This window comes from Chamaea fasciata, unplaced genomic scaffold (genome assembly GCF_029207755.1).
Source record: "Chamaea fasciata isolate MVZ Bird 193981 ecotype frontalis unplaced genomic scaffold, bChaFas1.0.hap1 SCAF_5, whole genome shotgun sequence".
In the NCBI taxonomy this organism is placed as follows: Eukaryota; Metazoa; Chordata; class Aves; order Passeriformes; family Sylviidae; genus Chamaea; species Chamaea fasciata.
In genome coordinates this window covers 56143587-56169258 of record NW_027094090.1, presented here as the reverse complement: position 1 = coordinate 56169258, position 25672 = coordinate 56143587, and the positions used below count along the sequence as shown (strand labels likewise).

At 47.2% G+C, this 25672-nt stretch overlaps 1 protein-coding gene across 1 annotated transcript in view; it reads left to right on the top strand.

Annotated features, from left to right (window-relative positions):
* The window catches only part of DENND2A (DENN domain containing 2A), a 57362-nt gene extending 32820 nt beyond the window's left edge, over positions 1 to 24542 (top strand). The window contains exons 7-20 of the mRNA XM_066183805.1: positions 1835 to 1928; positions 3201 to 3251; positions 6199 to 6386; positions 7083 to 7192; positions 7405 to 7474; positions 8102 to 8179; positions 8656 to 8796; positions 11070 to 11218; positions 18280 to 18457; positions 19239 to 19280; positions 20605 to 20722; positions 21894 to 22133; positions 22977 to 23063; positions 23822 to 24542. Coding sequence (XP_066039902.1) covers positions 1835 to 1928; positions 3201 to 3251; positions 6199 to 6386; positions 7083 to 7192; positions 7405 to 7474; positions 8102 to 8179; positions 8656 to 8796; positions 11070 to 11218; positions 18280 to 18457; positions 19239 to 19280; positions 20605 to 20722; positions 21894 to 22133; positions 22977 to 23063; positions 23822 to 23853 — 1578 coding nt within the window. The 3' untranslated portion in view covers positions 23854 to 24542. The remainder of the gene's footprint in view (positions 1 to 1834; positions 1929 to 3200; positions 3252 to 6198; positions 6387 to 7082; positions 7193 to 7404; positions 7475 to 8101; positions 8180 to 8655; positions 8797 to 11069; positions 11219 to 18279; positions 18458 to 19238; positions 19281 to 20604; positions 20723 to 21893; positions 22134 to 22976; positions 23064 to 23821) is intronic.
* The last annotated feature ends 1130 nt before the right edge of the window (positions 24543 to 25672 follow it).

Here is a 25672-nt window from a genome sequence, read left to right as displayed (position 1 = left end):
CCAGGTTTTCTTTAGTCCCTGCAAGGTAGCTGCTGTCCTGGCTGATGACTTGACTTGTGTTTAATTCCCTTTCTGCCTGAAGGAGAAGGCACACAAACATGTTTGCACCTTTCAAAGAAGTTATTTTCCATCTGAGATTTCATAATAAGAAAAAAAAAAAGGCATTGTAGTTTTGGGATAGATGTTGAAGTATGTCAGAGGGGAAAAAAGCAGTTCATATTTTGCAAAAGATGTCCCCCATCATTCTTCCTTCTGTGCTTCCTGGATGGGACAGTCAGAAATTGTCTGTGTGCTGTGTGTTTGTTTCCTCATGGAAATCTGTTGTTCTTTGGTCATTCTAATTGGTGCACTGGCTGTCTGTAATTTAAGGGAAGGTGTGATTGTAGGTGGGCAATGAACATAATGACAATTGGGTGGCAAAAAGGACTTGTATGCATTTATGAGCATTTTCTGCAGCAACATTTCCTATTTTTTACTTGGATACAGCATTACTCCATTTAAATTTTATTTTCTTTCAGATCTGGCAGGATGTGTATTCAGTCCAAATGAGGTTTGGCAGCAGTCTATCTGTTGAATGTTTCAAAAACACAGTTGCTTATCCCAGTCTTTGCAGGACAAGCAGAGGCTACCAGGGACAGTCTGTGGTGATTTTTTTTCCAAACCCACAGTTTGCATTTGGGGAAAAAGGGATGTGTTTGTGTATCTTCTTTGTTTCCTGGTTGCTAGATCTGTGTTCATGTTTGGATATCTGATTTTTGAATGCCCTCTCTGTGTGCCTCAGCCTTTCAGGAATGAGCCAAAGGCTGCAAATGTTTAGGGTTTCTTTCCCAGTATGTCTTCACATCTGTGCATGGGCTTGAGCTCTGTCAGTGTGTTCACACATACTTTTATGTCAGTTGAAGAGAGGATTCCAAGTATTTATTTACCCCACAGTGCCACTGAGCAGTCTCGCAGGACCAGCTCAGAACTGAGGTTTGCTGTGTCAAGGGCAGCATCACCTTAGGTTTTAGCTGGGCATCTGGGTGAAGGCAGCTCTTCCACATCAGAGCATGCTGCTTCCCACTTAAATATTTGTATTCAGAGTTGCCTGACCAAGTAGGTGCTGGGCCTGTCTTACCTTGAGCTTGTAAGACGTGTGGAAGTAAATCTGGAATGTGAATTCCAATTATTTATGGAATAAATCTGAATGCTGTGGCCATATCCCGCTGCTTCTGCCTGGGACCTTGAGAAGGAGGCAGGTCTGCTCAAGCAGGAAGCCTGGCATGGCTCTGCTGCAATTCCCCTCCCCTTCAGGAATGGACAGGGAGACCAGAGTGAGCCACTAAGCCCAGCATTGCCCAGCACTGAAATATCCTCTCTCTTGGTCAGCTGGGAGCACAGGAATTACAGGATTTGCAAAGGAAACCACTGGTGTATAATATTTCAGTATCGCTGGACTCCACCCTTCTCAATTTCTTCAGTTGTCCTCCAGCTGGTTTTCTGCGTCCAAACCTGCAGACCAGGACAGGTTGCCAAGGGACCCTCTGGTGCTCCTTGGAGCATGGATCATGGTATGGAGAGATGGATTCTCTCAAGCTAATGCAGCTGCACGGTGTGGAAGTGCATTAAGGTGTGGCTTTCAGCAGGGTTTTTTACCCTGGGCTCCTGCTGTACCAGGTTGAGCATGGCCACTGGCAGTACAGCACAGATCCTGGGAATTGTGCGTCCTGCACCGTCAAATGAAGAGTTTCAGTATGGCCAAGGTTGGGATAAAGAGCTCTTTGCATGAAATTCTAACTTAATTTCTTGCCTGGGGAAGAAATTAACCTTGTTTGTTTGTGTGTTTGCTGAGCAGCTTGTGTTGAAAATCAATGCCATTTACGAGGCACGGAGGGGAAAGAAACGTGTCAAGAGATTGTCACAGTCTACAGAGAGCAATTCAGGGAAAGGTAAAGATGCTTCAAATCATCATACATCTAAGACTTTCTGAGGACTTGCCTTGGACTTTAGACTGCCTTAGTGGTTTATCTGACACTTTCTACCACTTCTTCCAGTCCAGACTAAGGCTGAGTTGGGATTTCCACTCTTTTTTTTTTTTTGGTAAGATAAGGGCTGTCCTCTGCCCAAAGGACTATGGTTAAAATGAAAGTTTTCTGTTTTTCTTGCTTTATTTTCATTCCATAGCTTTGCATGATAACCTTATAGGTCATACCAAACATGTCCCCTCTTTTTGATGTTTGTTTCTGGAACATGCTGGAAGCTATGGAGAGGAATGTTCTGTCCAAAAGCTCTGATTTGTTGAGATCAAAATATTTTGTGGGAATATGTCACTTCAGTGAACTGTCCAATGGAAGACAGGAGATTTTGGAACAGCCCTGGTTCTTTCACCATCCCAATAAACAAATAGCCTCAGTTGGGAATCAGAGTTTCTACAACTGACTGTAGGACCATCTCCATCATAGCAGGATTGAGACTTCCAGCCTCCCATTGTCAATTAACAACTTGCCCAAAGCATTCATATGCTTCAGAGCAATTATTTTTAGCATCTCATCTCTGTAAAAATTAAGATTGTGTCCTTCCAATGCAGGATTTTTTTTCAAAACACTTTAATTTCCAGCCAAAGGTGATCACCTCTATTTGTTTCCCACAATTATTTGTTACTGTTTATCCTATTTCATAAAGCATAGACAGCCACAGGGTGGATGAGTGTGTTTATATGAACTTTCAGGGGAAGCATCCCAGACTTTTTATGCCCCTCCCTAAAGCATCATTCAGAGAAATAGATCATTGGACCATGTAGACCTTGAATCTGATTCAGTCTGACAATTTTTTTGTTTCTTTCTTTCTTTCTTATCTTGGTTTTATCGCATGTCTCACAAAGTGCTTCATATTAATGAGTATTTTGCCTTGGTGTTGTGCTTATACAGACTTGGATAAAATATAGTTCTGGCGTTTTATTCTTTATGCGACTCTCCTGGCTGTGCAAAATTGATTTTGTTGTTGTTTGGGTGGTTTTTTCCCTGAATGAATAGGGAGATACCAGGGTTGGTAAACTGAATATCTGTGGGTTATATGCACCCTTGAAAAGAACAATGCCCTTGGGACCTAAACTGCTTCCCCCTGAAGTTGCCAGGCCCAGCTTTCTCATGCCAGTGATAAGAAATGCACGGCTATAAGCAGACTTTCCATAACTCATCTTCCCCTTTCTTTTTTTTTCATAGTTACAGATGAAAACAGTGAATCAGACAGTGACACTGAAGAGAAGCTGAAAGGTAAGGCAAATGTGTGGAGAGAGCAAATGGCTCCTGATAAACTCTGCTCTGAGCTCCTAGGACAAGATCCCTCCTCTGTGTTCTACCTTTGGAGAAGGACCTTGTTTCTGCATAGAACACAGCAAGAAGACAAAGATCTCAACACTGCAGGAGAAAATCCATGGGCAGAGGGCTAGAGGAGCCCAAAACAAACATCTCTTCCAACTCCCATCAAAGCTCCTTGTTGACTGACTTTCCCAGGAGGAGTTTTGGACGCTGAGGAAATACAGTGAGATTTCTCCAAATGCAGAATCAGAAATGTGTGACCAGACTGGCAGAAGCAGCACTGCATGGCACTGGGTGTCCAGACACCTCACCACATGCTTACTGTGGGAGAAAAGCCACCAGCCAGACTAGCTAGCTAGGGAAACAGAGTTGCAATATGTGATTTATTGCTGGTTAAACTCTCCTGCATTGACTGGGTTGGGATAAAGCACTGCATTTCTTTCTTCACTCTTGTAGGATTATTTGGTGTACTGGTTTCCAAAATACTCTCCTGAAACCTTGTACTGATAATTAGGCCCTGGACATTCTGGGGACGCTGCTGGCTTTGGGGAACTTGTGTGGCACATTCAAAGTCCTGGCAGAGTTAGAATGCAATATGGAAGCTCCCTGACATTCCAGAGTTTCCTGACTCACATGCACATCAGATCTGGACAGCAGGTCAGTTCAGTTCTGAGCTGAAAAGGACAGACATGAGCAGCAGTTGGGCTGTGTGTCAGCCACAGTGCATTGTGAGTGGGAGTGCTCCTTCTCACCCTCTTCCAGGTTTCTAGAAGTGAAAGCTCAGACTGAGTTCTCTCTTGTGAGCACAGCTTCCCACTCAAGAACTACTGTATGTTCTTGCTTTCATCTGCATTGAAGTCTTTTACGTGTATTACTATGTTAGCAACAGCAAGCTGAAAATTGCTGCCTACCTTTTGACAGGTTCTAAGGCTAGCCTGGAGACAGGAGGGGAGGGTTTGCACCAGGATGGTGCAGAAATTACATTCACAACCCTCCTGAAATGTGATGAAATACAGGCCATGTTCAGATCTAGCTGAGAAAGGCAGTGTAGATGTGGCCAGGAAAACTTGAACTCTTGTCTGCTGCTGGTTGCCATAGTGAATCATTGTGCATCATCCTGTGTTTCTCTGTAACTGCAGCTCAGACTCCCTAGGGAGAGGATGATGGAGATCATATGAAGTCACCTCAAATCCAACAGCATTGGGCTCTGAACCAGATCCAGATCCAGACCTTGGTCTGAGTGACTGTGCAAGTCTACATAAGTGTGAACAGGAGCTCTGGCACTTGCTGTTTGCTCTAACTACACCTGTATTTTCCTTTATGCTTTGTTGATCTGGTGACTTCGCTATTTTTAAATAGGAAAGTGAGATGATTTAGCAAGTCTCTTGTATTTGGGACTTTGTACATTTTGTGTAACACATAAATCACACCAGCCGGCTACCTCTTCTTGCAAGTCACATCATCTGAGACACAGTAAATCATAAGGCTGTATGTCTGAGCTGGAAGTGCTGACCCTTGGAAAGGAAAAGTCTTGGAAGACAAACTCTGCCATGATGACAGCAGTAAAATTTTGATATCTTTATAATATAAGAAGTACAGATATTGAGCAAGTTTTTCAGAAGCACTCAGCATTACTGTGACACTGCTCCTTTTGAAGTCCCTGGTGAAACAGAAACCACTTCTGAAAGCTTTGTAGCCCTAGAGCAAATAACATAGTGGGTGACTATGCAAATACATCTACATAGTAGATGTTATTTGCATAGAGAAAGGAGTCTAAGCCATCTTCCCAGTGCTTTAACTGTCCAAGGTTTGTTACACTTTCTTTTTTTTAAAGCAAGATTGCTTTAAATTACATTGTCTGGAATAGTCCCTGAGTGGCACAACTTTACCAGACAAAAGATCAACAAATGTGTACTATCTCGCAGGAAGTCCTGTCTCCCAAGCAGATATCTTATGTATTGGAGTTCCTATAGTGTCTCTGTGATTATTGTTTCTTCCATCAAAAAGTTGCATTGCCACCCACCTTCCCAAAAGGCAAAGCTGTGGGAATGTGCTGTAGTCTCTGCTTGCAGTTAATCCTTTCTTTCTTTTGTAGCAGGGATAAGGGAGACATCATGGAGATTTAATTTGGGATGCAACTGTAAAACGGAGCAGGGGAGTGGTCTCAGGGAATCTCATCTGGTCTCTTCTCAGCAGGCAACTTCTCATTACTTTCCATGCTGGAATGTTTATTGTCCCATGGCTCATGTGTGTGTTGCAGTTACAGCTTGCTTGGCAATTTTTCTTGTTTTCCCATTGTGTTGGGTGAACTTGTAGAAGCATGGCACTGAGAGATCAGTTATAGGCACAGGAAGAACTGGAATGAGCCAGCATTTTTCACTGGCACCTCTTTTCATGTATTTTTTGTTGTTTGCCTACAGCCCAGCCTGTGTGCTGTAGCTGGGAGTCCCCAGTATTACTCAGACAGCAAAGCCCTGGCCTGACCCAAGTGCTGGTCTTGTAAAACCTTGAGGATTGCTGCCCACAGCCTCCTGTGAACAAAGAGAGTCAATCACCTCACTGTGCTGGCTTTGAAAAATGCATAAATGAGTGCTAGGATGAATGCCTGGACATTTTCTGTTACATCGTGTCTTGTATGGATCTCAGCTTGGCCTGTTTCACCTGTAAAAGCTATCCATGAAATCCTTCTGCTGCCAAAGTTCTTCAGGGTGATGGCACAAGATTATGGCCCATCTCCGTCAATATTTATAGTGCAGCTTCCAAATGGTTCCCACCTCTTAGTCAGCCACTGACAAGGCCAGTGCAGTGAGGTGATTTCAGGTTTGTCCCTCAGTCTCTGCAAAGCACTGTTGATGCTGTGCCAAGAGCCAGGCTGAGTCAGGATGTCCCCTTGTTTTCGTAGCTCACAGCCAGCGCCTGGTGCACGTGAAGTCCCGGCTGAAGCAAACCCCGCGGTACCAGACCCTGGAGCGGGACCTGATCGAGTATCAGGAGAGGCAGCTCTTCGAGTACTTCGTCGTGGTGTCGCTGCACAAGAAGCAGGCTGGGGCTGCCTACATCCCTGAGGTCACCCAGCAGTTCCCACTGAAGGTCTGCCTGACCTGTCCTGGATTGTGTGGTGCACTTGGATAGCTGGAGGAGCTGCAGCTTCTCTGTTGACCACGTGTTGTATCAGTGACCCCTCTGCTGTGTCAGTATTAAGGGAGACTGAAGACAGTGGGAGGGCTTCAGCCACTGCCCAAGAACTGTCATGGTATTGCTCATCCTGAAAGAGCAGCTGTTATAGATCTTCTGCTGCACTTGGCTATGACTTTTATGTAGCTATTCCCTTTCTACCCCTTTTCTCTTTAAAGAAAACTGATGGGAGAAGATGTGTGTTCTGAATGGGAAGGAACAGCTTTCGGTGATAGCCTAGCTCAAAATGGGGAAGGAGGAATGGGAGAAACACAGAGCCAGTGTGGTAGAGTGTTTGCAAATGGGATGTGACTCATGAGAGCTCCCCTCAGACTTCAGTTCTCTTGCCCCTTGCTGGAAACTGTGTCCCAGATTAGAGGCACAATATAGCAGAGGCAGGTGATGCAGAGACAGGGCTTGGTGGAATTGGGGGCACAGAGTTATCTTGAGATATCTAAAGATTAGGTGAGCCAGAATCACAGAAATTTTAATATCTTCCAGGCAGAAGCTTAGCCTCTGTCATCACCTCTTCATTTGTCACAGGAAAAATATTTGAAGTCATTCCATCCCCACATGACTAATTGGAAACATTCCTTCTCTCTATTCTGCTAGCTTGAGCGCTCGTTCAAATTCATGCGTGAGGCAGAAGATCAGTTGAAAGCTATTCCCCAGTTTTGCTTCCCTGATGCAAAGGACTGGGCCCCCATCCATCAGTTTGCCAGGTATGTACTGTACTTCGTATCCTGATTCATGAGAAACAGATTTCTATATCAAGCTAATTAAGTACAAGAGCTGTTACGGTAGAAGATTGGGCAGAGCTCTGAGAGGAGTTGTATGGGAAATGCAGAAATACTGGGAGTTTGTTGGACTTGTATGTCTGAGACCAGTAACATGGCTGATGGCTTTCTTGTCAATCTGGTTTCTCTTTCTGCAGTGAGACATTCTCATTTGTCCTGACGGGGGAAGATGGAAGCAGGAGATTTGGGTATTGTAGGAGGCTGCTGGTAATTATCCCTGAATTTTTTTCTTTTCCTGGTGGTGCAGCCTTCTGTGGGGTGATGTTACTGGCACCCGTTCTGGGAAGTGGAAAGCTGCTGCTCTTCTCTTTCAGTGTGGTATGAAAAGAGTGGCAACAGAGCAGCTTTGCTCTCTTCTGTTCAGTGCCAAAGTCCCTCTCTGCATCCCATTCTCCACTCCAGACATAACTCTCTTGCATTTTCCTTGCACCAGCACCTTACCATGACCATGGACTATTGTTTCACCACTCAGCTTGAAGGCAGGCTTTATCCTCTTTACGTTTGGATACCTGTTAAACAGTTGTCTAAACCTGTGCTGGTCCTGTAGGTTGAGTTTTCTCTGTAGATCAGTCTGCTCTGCCTTTGTTGTTTGATTTAGGTAAGCTGGGACCATGCTGTGAATGTGCCCATTTCTCCTCACTGTTTCTGTTGTACCGGGGTTTGAGCCAGGTTGTCATCATCACCATACTGTCAAATGCCTGCCAGTTCTGATCCAGCCAGTGAGATGCACAGCTATAACAGTTATAACTCTGACAATTCCTTGGTAGGTTTTTTCTGGTTATATTTGCAGTAGTTATAACTCTGACATTCCTTGCTGTGTGTTTGTTTTGAAAGCCCAGTGGAAAAGGGAAGCGTCTCCCAGAAGTTTACTGCATTGTGAGTCGCCTTGGATGCTTCAATCTCTTCTCTAAGGTGAGGGGGGAGAAAGAGAGGGAATTGTGCTGTAGGTCAAGAGGGACCTGAAAGTGAAGCCAACACCTGAATGAATGAGGATCAGGGAAGCTGATAGCTAAAGAAAGGATCTGAAATGGTTTTGGCTAATTCCAGAACCTAGCAGAAGCACAGTTCATGGGAAAACCAGATTGTCAGCTCTTGCCTTCTTCCTTCAGCAGAACTCCCAGAGTGCAAGAGAGGTTAAAAGCTGGAGTCCTGACTCTGAGAGTAGTGGGGAGTTGGCAAATTTTCAGCTTTACAGTGACCTCACTGGAGTCGTGTTTCTCCTGATAAAAGAAATCAAGGGTCTTCAGTTGCACCTTCTTTTGATACAAAACTCCATGTCAGTGCTGGATTAAGGAGAGGACACAGATACATGCTGGTGCACTTCATTCATGGTGTTATCTCCCTCCTCCTGATTTGCATGTTTTTGTGTCTTTATGCCTTTATTTCAGATCTTGGATGAGGTTGAGAAGAGACGGGGCATTTCCCCAGCCCTGGTTCAGCCTCTCATGAGGAGTGTCATGGAGGCACCTTTCCCAGCTCTGGGCAGGACAATTACAGTCAAGAACTTTTTGCCAGGCTCAGGAACAGAGGTAAAGACACTTCCTAGAGAGAGGGAAACAGACCAGCAAATGGTGCAGGACTGGCAACTGGAAGTTGGGACTGTGGCCTGTCACTGGGAATATTCAAGAGCAGATGATCTGTCAACTGCAGGGGGAAGCTGGGGAGTAAAACAGGGGGCCAGAGGGGATGGAATGGAAACTTCAGTCACCTCCGAATCAAAATGGAAATCCTAGGGTAAAAATGAATGTAAGCACACAGCCTAGTATAGCAAAAGGAAACAGGACACTGGCCTCGAGACCAAGAGGCACAGTAAGCAGGTCCTGTGCTGCCCAGCATAAGACCTTGGATCAGCTCAAGGACACCACACTTAACTTCATAACAACAGGTTTGCATGGTGTGCTCCTCCAGCACCCTTAATGCTAAACCTCTGTTTGTGTGGATCAGGTCAAAAAATCCTTGAAACCACACCAGGCTAATGTTGCAGCCTTTGAGAATGGCATGTTCTCAGTGTGGAGGTGAGGATGCGTGTTGCATCTCACACGATGTGGTGTGAGGACAGTGGGAGGGTTTTAAGAGTGCAGAGCTTTAGGGCATAGCATTGAAGGCCTGTGGGAGGATGGAGGGAGACAAATTGAACATAGTTTGGCCATACTTGCTGCAGGGCATGGGATGTCTTGAACGTGAGAGGGAAGAAAGCAAGCAAGTTGATAAAGTTGTGTCTGTGGGCTTTCAGCAGAGCACTACATGATGACATTCTCCTCAACCCAACTGAAAACAGTCCCAGCTAAATGACATTACTGCAGAGAACATGCACAGCTGGTTAAAAATGTGTGCTGGAGGAGCAAAGTCCCAGTGGTGTGCTGTGAGAATATTGTGGCTGGTTTGTGTCTGGGATTCTGTTCATTAATTATCGGATTGATGGCATAATCTCCACACATACACAGTACAGCACTAGGATGGGGGCAGGCACTTTGGAGAGTAAGGGATTAAAAATCAAAGTGCTCCACTCCCCTAAATTCAAGAAACACGTTCAAGAAATGACTGGATGTGGCACTGTGGTCTAGTTGTCATGGTGGTGGTCAGTTGGACTCAATGATCTTAGAGATCTTTTCCAGTCTAAATGATACTGTGATTCTGTAAAATGACGATTTGGTGTGAAAATCAATATAGACAAGAGCAAAATGCTGGGAGGAGGAAAGGAGTAGTCTAATACAACATGAAAGTGACTGGGTGAGCAATGGTACTTCAGAGAAGGATCTGGTAGTACAGTGGGCCATAAAGCCAACAAAAGTAATAGTGTGGTATTATTTAGACAAAATCCCTCATTGTGAAATCAAGTGAAGGGATAAATAATAAAGGAAAGCAATTTTGCTGCTTTCCAGTACTGCTGGAATTTTATTTAGAGTATTGTTTTCCAAAACATGCAACCACTAGGAGAAAGCCCCAGAAGGGTAGTTCTGCTTCCTAAGTGGTCTAGAACATACAGGCAAAGCTTGAGAAAATTGTTTACTTAATATAGAGAACAAAAGACAAAGGGAGGCACGTGATAACCTTTCAATACACAAGGAGTTTCCTACAGAGAGGAATGTGACCAGTTGTTCTGAGTGTATACTGAGAGTAAGACAACAAGTAATTGAAATAATTTGCCACTGACATGTTTCAGCTGCAGGCTTGGTGTTGGTGAGGGTAGTTCAGAACAAGAGTAATTTTCTTGTGGGATTTGTGAAATGTGTGGTGTTGGAGGCTTTCAAAAACAATTTAGATAAGCATCTGTCTAAGATAAGGAGTATGAAGTGCTAAGGTGCTATGACAGGCATTATTTAAGTAGATATGAACAAAGAAAAATACCCACAGGCTGCTCTTGTCTGTAACTGATACAAAAAATTTATGGTCAGGAGGTTAGGCATCCAGATTCTTGCAGTAAAAAAAAAATAAATCATAACTGTAAAAGTCAGAGTGTAGATTTGAAAGGCTCCATGACGTTCTGCTGCTTGAATACCAGAAAGCCTGAAAACCACTCCTAGCTGGACACAAACTAGTTTTCCTCTTTATGAAGAGCTCCCTGTCCTCAGTTCAGTGGTTGATCTCATGCTGTGCCTTTTGGAGTGGACTCCGGATCGTCTTCTTCTGGAAGAAGGATTTATGGGAGGCCTTTGGAAGGCTGTGTTTGAGGGCTCACTGCTGTGTGGCACTCACCAGCAGTCAGTGAGGGCTGCTAGCTGTCAAAATACCTGCTGGGTCCTTGCTTGGCACTCTCTGGGTGGGCAGCAAGGGCTCACCTGTCCTCTCTTGTCCCCAACAGGTCATCGAGCTGCGGCGGCCCCTTGACTCCCGGCTGGAGCACGTTGACTTCGAGTCCTTGTTCACCTCCCTCAGTGTGCGGCACCTGAGCAGAGTCTTTGCCTCCTTGCTGCTGGAAAGGAGGGTCATCTTCATCGCAGACAAGCTCAGGTACCCTCTTGCATTTCTCTAAAGAAAATGTTGGCAAGGAAGGGAGGCTGGGAAGGCTGCAGTGACAGGTTTCTCTGCTTTGTTTTTTCTTCTCTGCCCTTTGCCGACCTCGTAACAACGTGAATAGGGCTGTTCTTCCCAGGAATGGGGAACTTAGGCCATGAACCATAATTTCATTTTACAGCTTGCAAAAAGTGCTGCTTCTCGTCCCCAAGGAGAACTGAATTTCACTTCCTCCAGACAATTTCAGATCCTTGGTGCTAAGGAAGCAAAACCCCTCTTTTTGCTCCATGATGCTGCAGTGTTCCCTGCTGAGCTGTGCTTGGGTTTCCAGCGATCAAGCCTTGTGCAGAGATCACTGTTCTTTCTGAGTTTTTCCCTGCTATCACAAAATCTTCCTCATTTTTCAGCTTATATTTTCATATTGGTTTCTAAAGACTTCTTTTTTCTTATGAGGGTGAAAGTAAAGGATGCAGCAAGGGGAAATGAGATGGAAGACTTCCCCCTTCTGTTTTGAATCTGCTCAATTTGCTCTTTTAAAAATGTATTTGTTTGCTCTCCTAAATTATGAAAATGGGTCCGGGTTTCTTTAAGATCTTGTGCAGCTGGTGGCTGGCAGCTCTCCAGCCCTTCAAGCACTTGAGGATTCAGGGAGGAAAGTTCGCCAAGGCTGGGGAAAGAAAAGCTGCCTGGATGAGTAATGACACTTAGGAGCACGCTCAGGTTTCAGGAGTGTACAATGCCCCTAAGCTGTCTGTTTTCACAACTTCCAGGCAGCAGCCTGCAGCTCTGGGACTGAGCTCTGGGGCAAAGAATGGAGAGGCCCCTTCTAGAGGAAAATGAAGGGGAAAAATTAATTCTACATGGATCTGGGGCTCTCTGTGGGCAGAGCTCAGGCAGTCTCATCACAGGAACGGAAAGGCTGGGGAGAGGGAAGCTGTAGCAGTGTAGGCTTGCAGGTTTTGGCAGCTGTCTTGGTTCAGAAAGGGGAAAATTTGCCTCTTTATAATCACTGATACATTGTGTGTAGAGATTTGGTATTCTGGATACTTAAACCACACATTTCATGCAGAACCTTCAGATTTATATTGAAAGTGAGAGAATTAATCCAAACACTAGATCTCTATTTAATGTATATGATTTATGACATCATCTATAATCACAGGCTCTCAAAGATTTTTCTCTTCCTCTGTAGGATAAATTTTACATTCTGAGAAAAATTTTTAAGGACACAGATTCACAATTGTAATCTCTACATGAGAGCTGAGTGGTATCAGGAAATGGCAGGGAACTTTTTAGGGGGGGGATTGAGACTTCACTTTAGAATGAACATTTATTTGACAAATCTTTTCCTATCACATCTTTACATGACAGCACAACACCGTGTATTCTGAGCATGGAGTGTGATATCTCTAACTGAAAGCACCTTGATGGATTTTGGTGCTCTTTCCCCACCCCTGTGTCTTTTATCAGGAGATCTAGGAATGAATCCAGGTGTACAGGCCTGTAAAGAGAGTGGGAGAGATCTATAGAATCATAGTTTCTAGAATCTCTAAATATCCCATAAACAGTTTTTTTTTTCCTGTGAAAAAGGAATTGTTGTGTTTAAGAGATCCAGGGTCTGTTACACCACAGGGCTCAGATTCAAATATTTACCATAGGTTTGCCAGCTCTCTATGAGACTTTTAATATTTGATGTTTCTGAGAAGCCCTTACTCTGAGCAATTTCGGGGGAGTTTTTTTTCTTTTCCCCTTACAAAATATGAAGTTTCTCTGGCTCATTTTTGTGGAGCAAAAGCTTGGAAATTATCCCAAAGGACTGTAAAGGCATGAAATGCAGAAAACAAAGAAAATGGCCCTCAAAATTAAGTAACTACTGTATGTTCATCCAGTTCAGTGACTTGAACGGACTGGCTTTGTGAGCCTTTCCTAAGGTGAACAGTCTCTTCTACTCATAGGTGGACCTTCCATGTTTTGAAAGCTGATACTATTGTAGATACAGGATCTTCTGTCAAAATTATATTTTTCCTGGGACAGAAACACATTGAACTCAATGAGTATTAAGTAGTATTCAGTCTAGGAGTGAAAATGCCAACTTGAGAGGAAAGAAAAGAAACACCTTCTGGGAATAGCTGAAGAGAAGGAAAAAAACTATAAAAGCAGCTGTTGGAAACTGCTCAGAGGTTAGGAATGCTAGAAATAATCCATCTGAGATGGATTAATGGGAAGAGTGCAGGTGACACGGTGAAAGATGCACAATAAATTACGTTTAGCATTCATCTTTTGCGGTTTTTCATGTGGGCACTATCAATAACTATCTGTCCATGTTTGAAAAGGTGTGTCTGGGTGTGAATGACAGAGAAATTATGTGTACAGTTTATTTACATCCTTTAATTGCTATAAAATCAGTCTGTGGGAAAAGAAGGCTGAAAGGTCTCCTGCCAAATACTGCGTGAACTGTGAAATGTTTTCAAGCTGAGCCAAAAAATGCATCTAACAAGTGTACAGCAAGTGAAATACTCTGTCTTTTCCATCTTTAGAATGAGCATTGAGTGTTTAAATACCTGTCAATCCACAGCTTGGCAGCGGAAAAGGAAAGAATTTGGTTTATTAGTTTTTGGGTCACTTTTTTTCTCTGTCACTATGGATACTGGAGTATACATTGCCTTGCAACCCAGGAAAATGACTTTGTTAAAACTGTGTTGGTCTGTGTAGTCTTGCCTCGCCTTTTGTTCATTCCTGCACTGTTAACTTTAGTCCTGGGGCAGTGGAGACTGTAGCACGGGTTAGACACTGCAACATGAGAGCTGCTTTTGTTTCAAAGGGATGTTGCCTGGCATACCGCTCCAGGCACTGCCAACCAACCTTTCAGAAGGCATCTTTCAGCTAAAATCACCTGATGTCACAAGGCACCTCAAGATGGGCAGTTTTTAGTGGCCTGAGCATGAGATCTTTGTGATTCAGAAGGCTTTTTAAAAAGAAAAGCTTGCACAGGCTTCAAATCAAGGCCTTCTTTTTCCAGATCTCAAAAGCTTGTTGTGGATCTGACCAACTCAAGCAATTGCCTCTGTCTCTGCCAGAAACCACAGCTGTATCAACAACACAGTGGTCATTGTTATCAAAGGCAGATCTGAAAGAATTAGAGTCGACACTTTAAATGTGGTCATCCCCAGCAAAAGGTAATTAATCATCAGGAAGAGCCCTTTATCATGTGCTACAAAAACAAATCTGGGACTGCGAGTATCAGCCTCGCAGCTTTCTCCCTTTTTGCCCTGTGATTCAGGAGAAGAAGAATCCCAAGGATGAAGTCTGGATGTCAGATGGTAGTGTTGTCTCTTCAGACCATCTTAATATTCATTTCTGCACCTGCACAAACCTGCCACATTGGTGGGAGTCAGTGAGGGTCCCCAGAGAGCTGGTGGAACTTGGCATCCTCCTGGTGGGATTTGCAGAAGTGTTGTGTGAAGTCATGGGACAATGCTTGGAAGCTCTTGGGCCTGCTAAATGTTGTAAACCAGATCTGTAATCCGTCATAAGTAAATCCAGATGTGACAGTGTCAGAAATCTGAACGTGTTTCTAAAACAAATCCTGCTGTGGCAGTGCTAATTAAAAAAATTAAAAATATACATATTCAAGCAGTCTTAAACTGCCAAATGCCAGCATATTTTGAGCAGTTTGGTTAGTGCAGGGACTACAGGACTTCCTGGCATTAAACTACAGCAGGATGTTTGATTCAATGGTGTTTTTCAGAAATCATGCAGTATCCTAAACCCAAAGAGGGAGTCAGCTTTGGGGGCTTTTTATCACATGTGCATGCCTTTGGAGTGGAAAGCAACCAGGCTGAACAGCCAATGTCCCTCTGTAGAAGCTGTTGCAACTTGTCAAGGTGTCTTTTAGAGCAAGTCAAGCTAGTCTTGGAGCAAGTTTTCCCAGGAGAGGAAGAAGGGTTTTTATGTAGTTGCAGCTGTTGTGTTCAGTTTGTGTATTGGCCACCTGTGTTCGAGGAGCAGCAGCTTCGCAGGGTGCTGTGCGGTAGGTTTGTGCCCAGGGTGCTGTGTGGTGGGAAGGCCTGTTGTTCAAGCAAACAAATGTCACAGGTTGCTGCAGTATCATTGCTCTGACCAAGGGAATGCTTACCCAGAGAGATCTGTGTGTCAGTCCCTATCCAAATTAGCCTTTTGGGAGGGGTCTGAGGGTTCTTGTGTACCTCAGTACATTTTAGCCTCTGTACGATTGACATCTCAGTCTTAACTGCGAGCAGCAGGCAGCTCAACCATGTTCCCTGCAGAAGGCTGAATGAATCCATGAAAATGTGCTTAGCATCTTGAAAGTGTTCTTTAAAGACCTGCAGCATTTTAAAGATTACCCATGAAACCAAAAGCCCTAAAAAGTGGTGTCTGTGTCCCGTTTGAACAGCTGGACTGAACCTGTGTGGCCTGAGGGTGGCACATGCCACTTCCCAGAGCACTGCAGTCAGGTGGCTGCTGGCTGAAGAGCACAGTCACACAGGTGGCATGAAAGGGATTTATCAAGCTGGATTCTTTTGCAAGGCTCAGCAGCCTGGTGTGAATCAGGAGTCCCTTAGCGCTTGTTGCAGTGCCAAATGCCAGAGAAAGGGAGAGCTTAGGCTCGAGTCACTTCAGGCGGCCTTGGTTCTCCTGGGCTCCTGGCAACCTGCAGCTCCCTGAGACTACCTGCAGTGCAAGTCTGACGTGTGAAAAAGATCCCTCAGTGATACCTCCTCTGTGTCCATCCCTGAACTGCTCTGCCTACAAAGGAGGCTCACAGACCTCAACCCTACCAATATTGTTCCCTGGAAAGGTCTTCCACAGTGAGAACGCTTGGGAGCAGAGATCACTGGGTTTCACCCTGGAGGCGATGAGTCATGCACAGATGGAAGGGTGGAAGGGGAAGTTATCTTTACTTCCCACTGCCTGGTGTGTACAATTTCAGACTTAACACAGCTCTGTCTTTGCCTTGCACTCGCTGGAGCTCAGCCATCTCTCCTCCCACTCAATCTCTCACGTACCATATGTACTCGCTGGGATTCGAGAGCTGGGCTGAGGGAAGAACAAGGCACCATAAATATAGTAGGAGACAGCTTGCCATAATATCTCACCATGCCATAAATAACCACGTACTTCAGCTGCTCGCTGTTCCTCTGTGGAGCTACCTGGACTCAGAGATGTTTTCCGTAGGTTTTCACGTGCTGTCGATAAATTCAGGTCCCACGTTTAGGCAGAAAATCTGGATACACCTTCAAAATAGAGGATTGGTGGCAAATGTAAAACTTCTAACACTTCCACATTCATCCTCTCCTCAAAGAAGAGTAACAGTGGGTGGTGGTAATGCCCCACTGCTGTGCACAAGTGATGAAAGGTGCAGTTCTTTCGGCTTTCACTATGCTGCTGCTGTTATTACCAGGTCTATTATCAGTCAGAAATTGAGGAGTGGAAAATACCCTCTGCAGTAATGGAGAGCCTCTGCTTTTGTGTCTGCTAACATGACCTGAAATGCATGAGTAGCACAGCTTTGAAGGAGATGGTTTTTAAAGGATCTCATTCGCTTGGAGTGCACTTCTAAGATGACACATTCACTTTTGTTGCAGTTCCTTTCAAGATTAGCTTGTCCAAAAGATACAACAAAAATAATCTACTTTGATATTATTCCCACGTTTTCCCTGGGTGTTTTTTTTTTTTTTTAATGTTTCTGTTTCTTGCTAGCTCCATGTGTTGTCATTATTTGAATTTTGCTTCTCTCAGATTTGTTATCTACCTTGCATTTGTGATAGCAGGGCTTGCTGATGATGGCAGGCTCAGCTGGAGAGCAGCAACAGAGAGGCAGCCTGGAGGAGGGAATGCAGGAAGGGGGACACTCTCACACTTTCTCAAACAAGGATGTGAACTGAAGGTTTTTTCCCATTTAAAGGCTTAAAGCTACCAGTCTGTAACACAGCTTTTGAAGAGTCTTCCTCTGTTTTTGCAGAGTATCCCCTTAAAAAAGACAGTCCTCTGGGAGTGAAGGGAGAGGAAACTGTCCCCATTTTGTGAAGAGACTTTCTCAGAACACACATCCCATGCATCTCTTCCAAGTGCCGGTTCCCAACCTGTCGCAGTCCCAGATAAAATTTTCAGGTTAGGCAGGTTCCAGCCTCTCCCCTGGAATCTCCTTATCTCCAAAAAGTGTCATGTGTTTAACGATGCTTGCTGCCTGATTAGTTTGTACTGTTGCACTGATGTCCCAGCAACTACAATTTTATTCTACTAACCAGAGCTTACGTGATGGAAGCCAGCCAGCTGTCCCCCAGCCACACCACTCTGCTCAGCGTGCCCTAGTGATACAGCACAGGGATGCATATCCACCAAACTTACCGGGAGTGGGGAGGGGAGGGAAAGCAGGCTTCACTTCTCAGAGCAAGCTCAGGTCCACACCCATCAAAGCCCTTCCCTCTCAAGTCAGCAGTAAACCCTGTTTGGTGAATGTAAATTCTCCCATGGAGTCTAATGGGAGTCAGCCGGGCATCCTTCTCTATCCATGTGACTCCGTGCTGCAGCAGTCTCCTTCCTCTCCCTCCTCTCCTTTACTGGATGCTGGTGAAATGAAATGATGTTATATATACAGGATTTATGGCAGCTGGCCTCCCCCTCTCTTTGCACATAAAAGTGCTTCCAGACCCAGAACAGATGAGTAACTGGTGCCCTGTGGCAAGCTCTGCCATGGCTAACTGGATATCCTGCCTGACTCCTGCCAGAGAGCTGTGGGCGAATGAACTAATTTCTCTAAGGAAAGGCAGTGGCATAGAAGATGCCATGTTTGTAGGATATTTTCCATCAGGACTCTGGAGCAGATCTCTGGTTCAGTGGAACCTGTCTCTTGTCATAGGAGTATGGAATGGGGTCATCTTTCAGAAGTCATTGCTTCTGAAGCTGGAAAACAGGGTCAGAAATGTGGGAAAGCCCCTTGTAATTAGAGAGACCAGTCAGGGAATAGTTGATTTCTAGGAAGCACCCCTCATTCCCTGACTGACCAGCCGTTGTCCTTGCTTGTGTTTCTCTTCCAGCACTCTCTCCAAGTGTTGCCATGCCACGGTGGCCCTGCTGTACCCCTTCACCTGGCAGCACACCTACATCCCTGTCCTGCCGCCTTCCATGATCGACATCGTGTGCTCGCCCACCCCCTTCCTCATCGGCCTGCTCTCCAGCTCCCTGCCCCGCCTGAAGGAGCTGCCTGTGGAGGAGGTGAGTCCTGCATCCACACCCTGCTGTACTCCAGGTTGTTTCCTGTGGGCCGAGCTGTTTTCTGTCAGCTGGCAGCGCCAGGGAGCAGAGCTCTCATCCTCTGGCTGCCCTGAGTGTGGGGTAGGCACGGAGGTGGATTTCTCCCAGGCAGACAAAGGTCTGTGCTCTGCCTTGGCCACGGCTTGGGAAGGCAGCGGGCTGGAATCTTCCACTGCAGGGCTGCTAATGGTAGGAGATGATTCTATTAAAGTCTGTACTGGTTTCTGCATAGTGCTATCTAAGGGCTGTGTCCAAATCCTGTCGGTCTTCAGTGTGATTGCTACAGCCTGGCCAGGATAGCTGCCCCTCGGGTTAACGCAGGTGCCTCATGGTAGCAATAAATAATCAAGAATTGGATTCCTGGTGCACGAGGGTGAGCACAGCAAGGCTGATCGTGGTCAGGGAGGGATTTCCCTCCCTGCCTCCCAGGAGACAGTGGCACAGCACACAGGGAGAAAGGATGAAGCTCTGACCCTGTTGTGTGGTGAGGAGCAGTGGGCCAGGCCTGGAGCACAGCCTCCAGCTGTCCAAGCCGTGCTGTGGTTTGCAGTGACATCCCCAGAAAGCCACAACAAGGGCTCTGCTCCTGGGTCGTGCTGGGTGCCTTCTTCAGCTGCAGTGGTGGGTGGGAGGAACAGGGACAGGGCTGACGTGTTTTCCTCCAAAGCAGTTATAAATTAAGATAAACTCTGATGATGGAAATAATTACTTTCCCTTTTAATTCTTGCTCTTTCTTTCTTAGGTCCTCGTCGTAGACCTTGTAAATAATCGGTTTCTGAGACAGGTGAGCAGAGCTGATTCATATCCTTTTCTCCTCTTTTTCCTCCATAACTTAACCTCCATCTGTGTTTGCTGACCTGGCTGGCTGGCTGGATCACTTTCTCCCCACTCAAAAACTGAGTCAGGGCTTGTGGTTGGCAGTGTTGTAGGGTTTGCTGTGTATATATGTAACATCAGCATCCCAAAACACAGCTGTTGAGGACTAAATCATTGGGAATTACCTCTTTCTCTTTTTTTTTTTAGAGGGAAAATGGTGGCACTTGAGCACTGCGGGTCCTTAAGTGTCATCCTGTAAAGCAGCAGACAGAGCTGGAAGGCCTTGGCTCAGCACTGTCTGCTGGGGAGCAGTGTGGGTTCTTCCAGCCTGTGTCTGTCAGTCCATCTCCCATCCTATACTCTGCCCTGAGTGGGAAGGGAGCCTTGATGATTTTTGGATATCTTTAGTGCCTCGGGATCTTGTGATTCCTTGCACTGGATGTGTCAGAAGCAGGAGGGTGGTACATGGGGGCCTGTGTGTTGCTCTGCAGGCAAGATTGCCTGCTGATTTTCACTTCCCTTTGTTGTGGAGAGGAGGAGTGGGAAGGGGAGGAGGAAAGGGAAGAGGATAAATGAGCAAACATACTCCTGGCCCAGGAAGCTCTGTTTTTCCCAGAGCTCTTTGGCAGATCGCTGAGCAGCGCTGGCAGCGTCGGTCTGTGCCGTGCCTCAGCCCCATGACTAAGATGGGATGAGTGCTCCTCCTGCTGCAGGGAGCAGCGTGTGGGTGAAGGCCAAGCCCTCCCACAGTCTTTGCTTGCCAGCTGCCTTAGCTCTGGGGTAATGCTTTACCTTGCACCTCTCTTCTGGAGGCTTAAGCTGAATCAGCCGACTCAGCCGGCTGGTAGGAGCTCTGCACAGTCACTGGCAGTTCCTTGGCTCCCTTGTTCCCTGGGAATTCCTTATGGCTGTGTAAGAGGATTGGTGCCTGAGCAGGGGCTCTGCTCACCTGGCCACGTGCCAACATTGTTCACACATCTCCTCTGTGGCAGGGCCAGCGCTCCTGGGCAGATGGTGGGGACACGGGTGAGCCCTGCCCAGTAGCCTCGCGGATCAGACTTGTAAAATTCCTCCAGAATCGGGGAATATTTGGGAAAAGACACCCCCTTTCTCCTTCCTCTCATGCTTTTTGATAATGCTGCACTGGGTGGTGCTGGGAATGTGCCAAACATATTACACCTTCTCCCTCTCCTCACAGTTCATTTCTAGTGTTCCCCTTGCTGTGCTGGGGACAGGGTAGGAGATGTTTTTGTCCCAGCCCCAGTCCCTGAGGAGGTGGCTCTGTCTTACAGATGGAAGATGAGGACTCCATCCTGCCCCGCAAGCTGCAGGCCGCCCTAGAACACATTTTGGAGCAGAGGAATGAGCTGGCAAGCGACAAGGAGGAGGGCCCTGTCAATGGCAAGCAGGGTAAAGCACCGTGCCTTTCAACTTAAAACTGTGTCCTTTCCTGCCCCCTTTTTTGTCTGTCACTTCTTAGAGGAGAGCTAAGCTTGTACTGAATTTAGCACCACAGGTATTGCAGGTAGATCAGGATTTTGGTTAAGCTATATGAATATTCCAGCGCACAGGGGTCACTTCTCTGTGTGAAGAGCAACAGTACTTATCTCTTCCCAGCTCTGCCCATCCTTCCCTTACAATTCCAGCCAACACCTGTACTCCTTTTCAGAGGGGTTTCATAGGCTTCTGTCTGCTGCTGCCCATATGTGATGCAGGCTCCTCCAGGGGTCAGTTACCTGCAGAGCTGCAGACTCGGTGATGGCCATGGGTGACCGGGCTGAGACAGCTCTCTTGGGGGATAGTAAGGGCACCTCCTTGGTGCAGAGGAGCCTGGAGAATCTGCTGGTTTTGGCTAGGACAGAGTCATTTTCTCCATAGCTGGCGTGGGGCTGTGTTTTGGGTTTGTGCTGGTAACGGTGTTGATAATATAGGGATGTTTTAGCTATTGCTGAGCAGATTCACACTGAGCCAACATCCTTCTGCCTCTCCTCCCACCCCACCAGTGAGTGGGCTGAGGGCCCACAAGGAGTGGGATGGGGACATAGGTAGGACAGCTGACCCCAGATGACTAAAGGGATGTTCCATATGAAGTGATGTTCTTGGAGTCATGTTCAGCATATAAAGCTGCAGGAAGGAGAAGGAAGTAGGACGTTTGGAAGTGGGGTATTTTGTCATCCCAAGGCACATGTACTCGAGCCCTGCTTTCCTGGGGAGGGCTGTACACCTGCCTGCCCATGGGAGCTGCTGAATAAATCAATTATTTTTCTTTCCTTGCATGAACAGTTTTAGATTTATCCATTAAATTCTCTTAGCTCATAAGTTTTCTGACTTTTACTCTTCTGATTCTCTCCCCCATCCCACCAGAGAGAAGTGAGCACCAAAACGAAGCTTGGTGTCTTTCAAAGTAGTACCAATTTGGTTTACTTCTGTGACAAGTGCTTCCAAGAATGCTGTCTCCCTTGAGCAGCCTTTTTTTTCTCAGGCTGGATCTGAAAAAAAACAGGGAATTTTTACCCGGAGATTTTCCTAGTGCATTCTTACAGCACTCTCCTCACCACTGCCTCTTTATTTTTTCCCTTAGAAACCAGCCCTTTGAACGAGGTGGTGTCCGAGGCCTTTGTCCGTTTCTTTGTGGAGATCGTTGGCCACTATTCCCTGTTCCTGACGCCCACGGAGAGAGAGGAGCGGACCCTGCAGCGTGAGGCTTTCCGCAAATCCGTCTCCTCCAAGAGCCTCCGACGCTTCCTGGAGGTCTTCATGGAGACACAGATGTTTGGGGGCTTCATTCAGGAGCGGGAGCTGCGGAAGCAGGGGGTCAGAGGTGAGGGGCTCTGGCTGGGCTGTGCTGTGGTGGAAACTGCTGTTGCTCCTATGAGAGCAGGGAGATGCTCCCCAGTTCCACCAGCTCACCACCTCCGTCCCCAGTTCCGTGGCTGGAGGCTGCAGTGTCCGTACAGGAACACCAGAAGGGATTCTGGTGGTTCCCTGATGGGGTTGGCATTACAGGCATCTTTCACCCATGCGGCATCCTCCACATTTGTGCCTCGTCCATTCCAATTGAATTCCACTGCTGGAATGACATTTATTCTTGCAGTTCCTCATGTGCTCTGCTTGTGTCTAGAGGAAAAATGGGCTGGATTGGTCATGGTCCTTTTGTCTAGTAGAAAGCTTGGATGCTCATCTCCTTCCCAGAGCTGCTTCTGTGGTTTCATTCCTGTTATCCTGCAGTCTCAAGGGCTCTACTGGCAGCTGAAATTTCTTATCCCTGCTGCTACTCAGTGCTGGTTTAGCAGCTTCCTCCTGAGCATTAGTAAGCAGGGGATGCTTGAATAGGTGGCTGAGTAAAGGAGGTAAATTCTGCATGATGATTCCTCAGATGATGTCATTCCCTGGGCTTAGCTGTGTTTGTAGCAGCATGAAGAGAGGTACATTCTGTACCCTGAGTGGGGTACAGTAGCTCAGTCAGCCTTGCAGTGGGGAGGGAGGGGGCAGACCAAAGCTTCTGTGCTAAATCTGGCCCCAGCTGATGGAGGAGGTGGGGTGAGTTGTTCTCTCTCCTGTGCAATAGTGTGTGGGTAAGCTGAGACAGTACACTTTCAGGTGGGCATTCTTACTTGGATTTATAGAAACACAAAATAGAAGATGTTGATTTCTGTCTCTGCAGGTCTGTTTGAGGTACGGGCTCAGGAGTACCTGGAAACACTTCCCAGTGGGGAGCAGAGTGGAGTCAATAGGTTCCTGAAAGGCCTGGGTAAGGAACCAGCAAAACCCTTGGCTTCTCAGGAGGGCTGGGCTTCGAGGGTAGCAGGGACAGTGACTATGTGTGGCATCCAGTGCCTGGCCATGTATCCCTGTGCTGGCACACTGTTGGTTCTGGCCCTGGTCAGTCACTGTCTGGAGTCTGGTGGAGAACCAAAGATTGGCCCATGAGCTGTCTTCTACAGGAGACAGGTGGGCAATGGAGCAACCAGTGACTTGGGGATGGTGGATGCAGGTCCTGGTGGGGGGAATGACACAGTTTTCATTGCCTTCAGGGTAGCCCTTAGGGATCAGCACTGGGAACTGCCCAGGAGTATTCTAAGATTGAATCTGTTTTCCACTGTAAGGGGAACTAGCCAAGAGCTCCAGACTGAGGCTAGAAGTCCTTGATAAGTCATTGAACACTGTGGCTGAGTTTGATCAGATGTTAAGATCACATCCCTGGTCCTCTTGTCTACTCTTGGCCATTTAAAGAGCAACACTGTCTGAGGGGCTGGTGTGCCCTGGACAAATGGGCTCTGGAGGGTGTGCCTGGAGCTTGCAAGGTCCCAGCCTGCAGCGCTGCTCCCAGGGAATGGACGGAGCTCTGCGGGCCCCTGCTTCCAGATTTGCAGAGCAGCTGGCAGTGGAAAAAAAAGAGCCAGGGATGGCAGCAAGGCCAGTACACTGCATAGGACACAGGTGGTGGGAAATGACACTTGTTTTGCCTGTCACTTCAGGGAGTCCATTTTCTTTTCTCTGTCTCTACAGGCAGCAAAATGAAATTCCTCCACAAAAAGTAAGAGCGAAGCACATCCTCATTCCACAGAAGAGAATGGCTTTACCATTTAGCAGCAATAAATCAGACATACCAACCATTCCCATTCAGCCTGCTCCCAGGAGCCAGCAGCCTTGGGCACACTGGCCACGGCCGGGATGTGCTGCACAGACCTGTGGTGCTGCAGGAAGGTGGGATGGCTGCAGGGCTGCCGGGACAGGTCTCTGGATGTCTACAGTAGCAAGCACTGGACCAAGCACTCTCTCTGAACTCTGCACTAGCACGTTGCAGGCATCCCGGCGGATTGGATCTCTTAGCTAGTCAATTCTTTATTTGGTTGTATTTTTCTATTTATGTTGAGGTTAGAACAGTTATTAACTGATGACTCTTGGCCTGCCTCCTCTCTGCCTGGCGCTGCAGGAGGCCGAAGCGGGACTCCCATGGGACTGAGCAGGCAAAGCTCAGGCGTGGAGGGGAAGAACAGAGATGTATGAAAGTAGGTCTCTGCAAAGCAAGGACGCTGAGAGCTGCAGGAGGGATATGGACTGACCAGGAGGAGCTTCCAAGCAAGGGAGAAGGGTGAGGGGGAACCACTAAACCTACTGAGGACTTGATGGGCCAGCCAGCTCCCCGGATGGCTGTACCAGGGAGTCTTGGCACGAGGAGAGGCCTTTCCTCATGCAGTGTAATTAAAAGCGAGTTGTGTAAAAGGCACGTGGATCCATGGTGTTTTTGTGGAAGGGGATGAGCTGTGTCTTCCCATCATCCCACCTAGCGCCAAGCATGAGCCAGAGAGGACATCGAGGAGCTGGACCCGTGACTTGGCCAGGCCCTCAGTTTCCTTGTGAGTCTCAGGTGGCCTTGATCCCTCACCTGGCAGCTTGCCAGAGGAGCACAAGGTGGAGCTCACCTGCAGGGTCTTGTCTGGGAGACCTGCTTCCCAAAGGTCAGATGGGCTCTCCTCTCCTATCATGGGTGTTGCTGCTGGGAAGCACAGGAGGAAACAGGCAAGGGCTGAGTGCTGCTGCCTTTCTGTGTTCCTGCCTGGGCAGGAGGTAGGGCCTCCTGTTCACCTCTCCTCTGTCTGTGGTGACCTCCTTCAGTGAGGAGGTGTCAGGGAAGTCTAGTGGAGGTTGAGGCAGGGTGAGGGCGTTTTTCCAGCTGGTGTGAAAGCTGTTACACTTGCACTGCTTGTGAGAGCAAGAGCACCTAGAGCATCCTTGAGTCTGCTCTTTGGAGGGGAGTCTTTCCCAGCTGCCCTGGGGTTGCAGGGTGAAAGCTGCACATGGGTGCCTTTGCTGCAGCTGTGCTATGCTGTGCTGCACAGGACTCCCAGAGGCTTTGAAAATGATCCCTGTGATCCGTGGGCTTTGCCAGGTGAGAGGACCTTTCTGACCACCAGTGGGGTTCAGAGCACCTCACCACCATTCTACACCAGAGCAGAGCAGTGGGTCCAGTGCTGCTCTGTGAACCTTTTGAAGCCATGCAACCAGGTAGGTTGAGCAAATGGCTCTGGGTGGCCCTGCTTGAGCAGGGGCATGGCCCAGGTGACCCCCGTAGGTCCCTTCCCACCTCAACCCCTCTGTGGTTCTGTGGTGAGCACAGTAAATGCTGGACAGCCGTGGTGTCACACCAGGCAGGAGATAGGCAGGCAACATCTGCAGCTCTGTGCCCCCCAGCTGCTGTGCAGGGACAGAGGAAGCAACAACAGAGGGGCTCAGAGAAGCCAGCAGCATTTACTGCCCACCCCCACCCAGACTCAGGCTCCCTCAGGTGTGACCAGGAGGAGGGTGGGCAGGCTGCCCCTTGGGTGTGCTGAGCAAAAATGGTGTCACAGGAGGTGG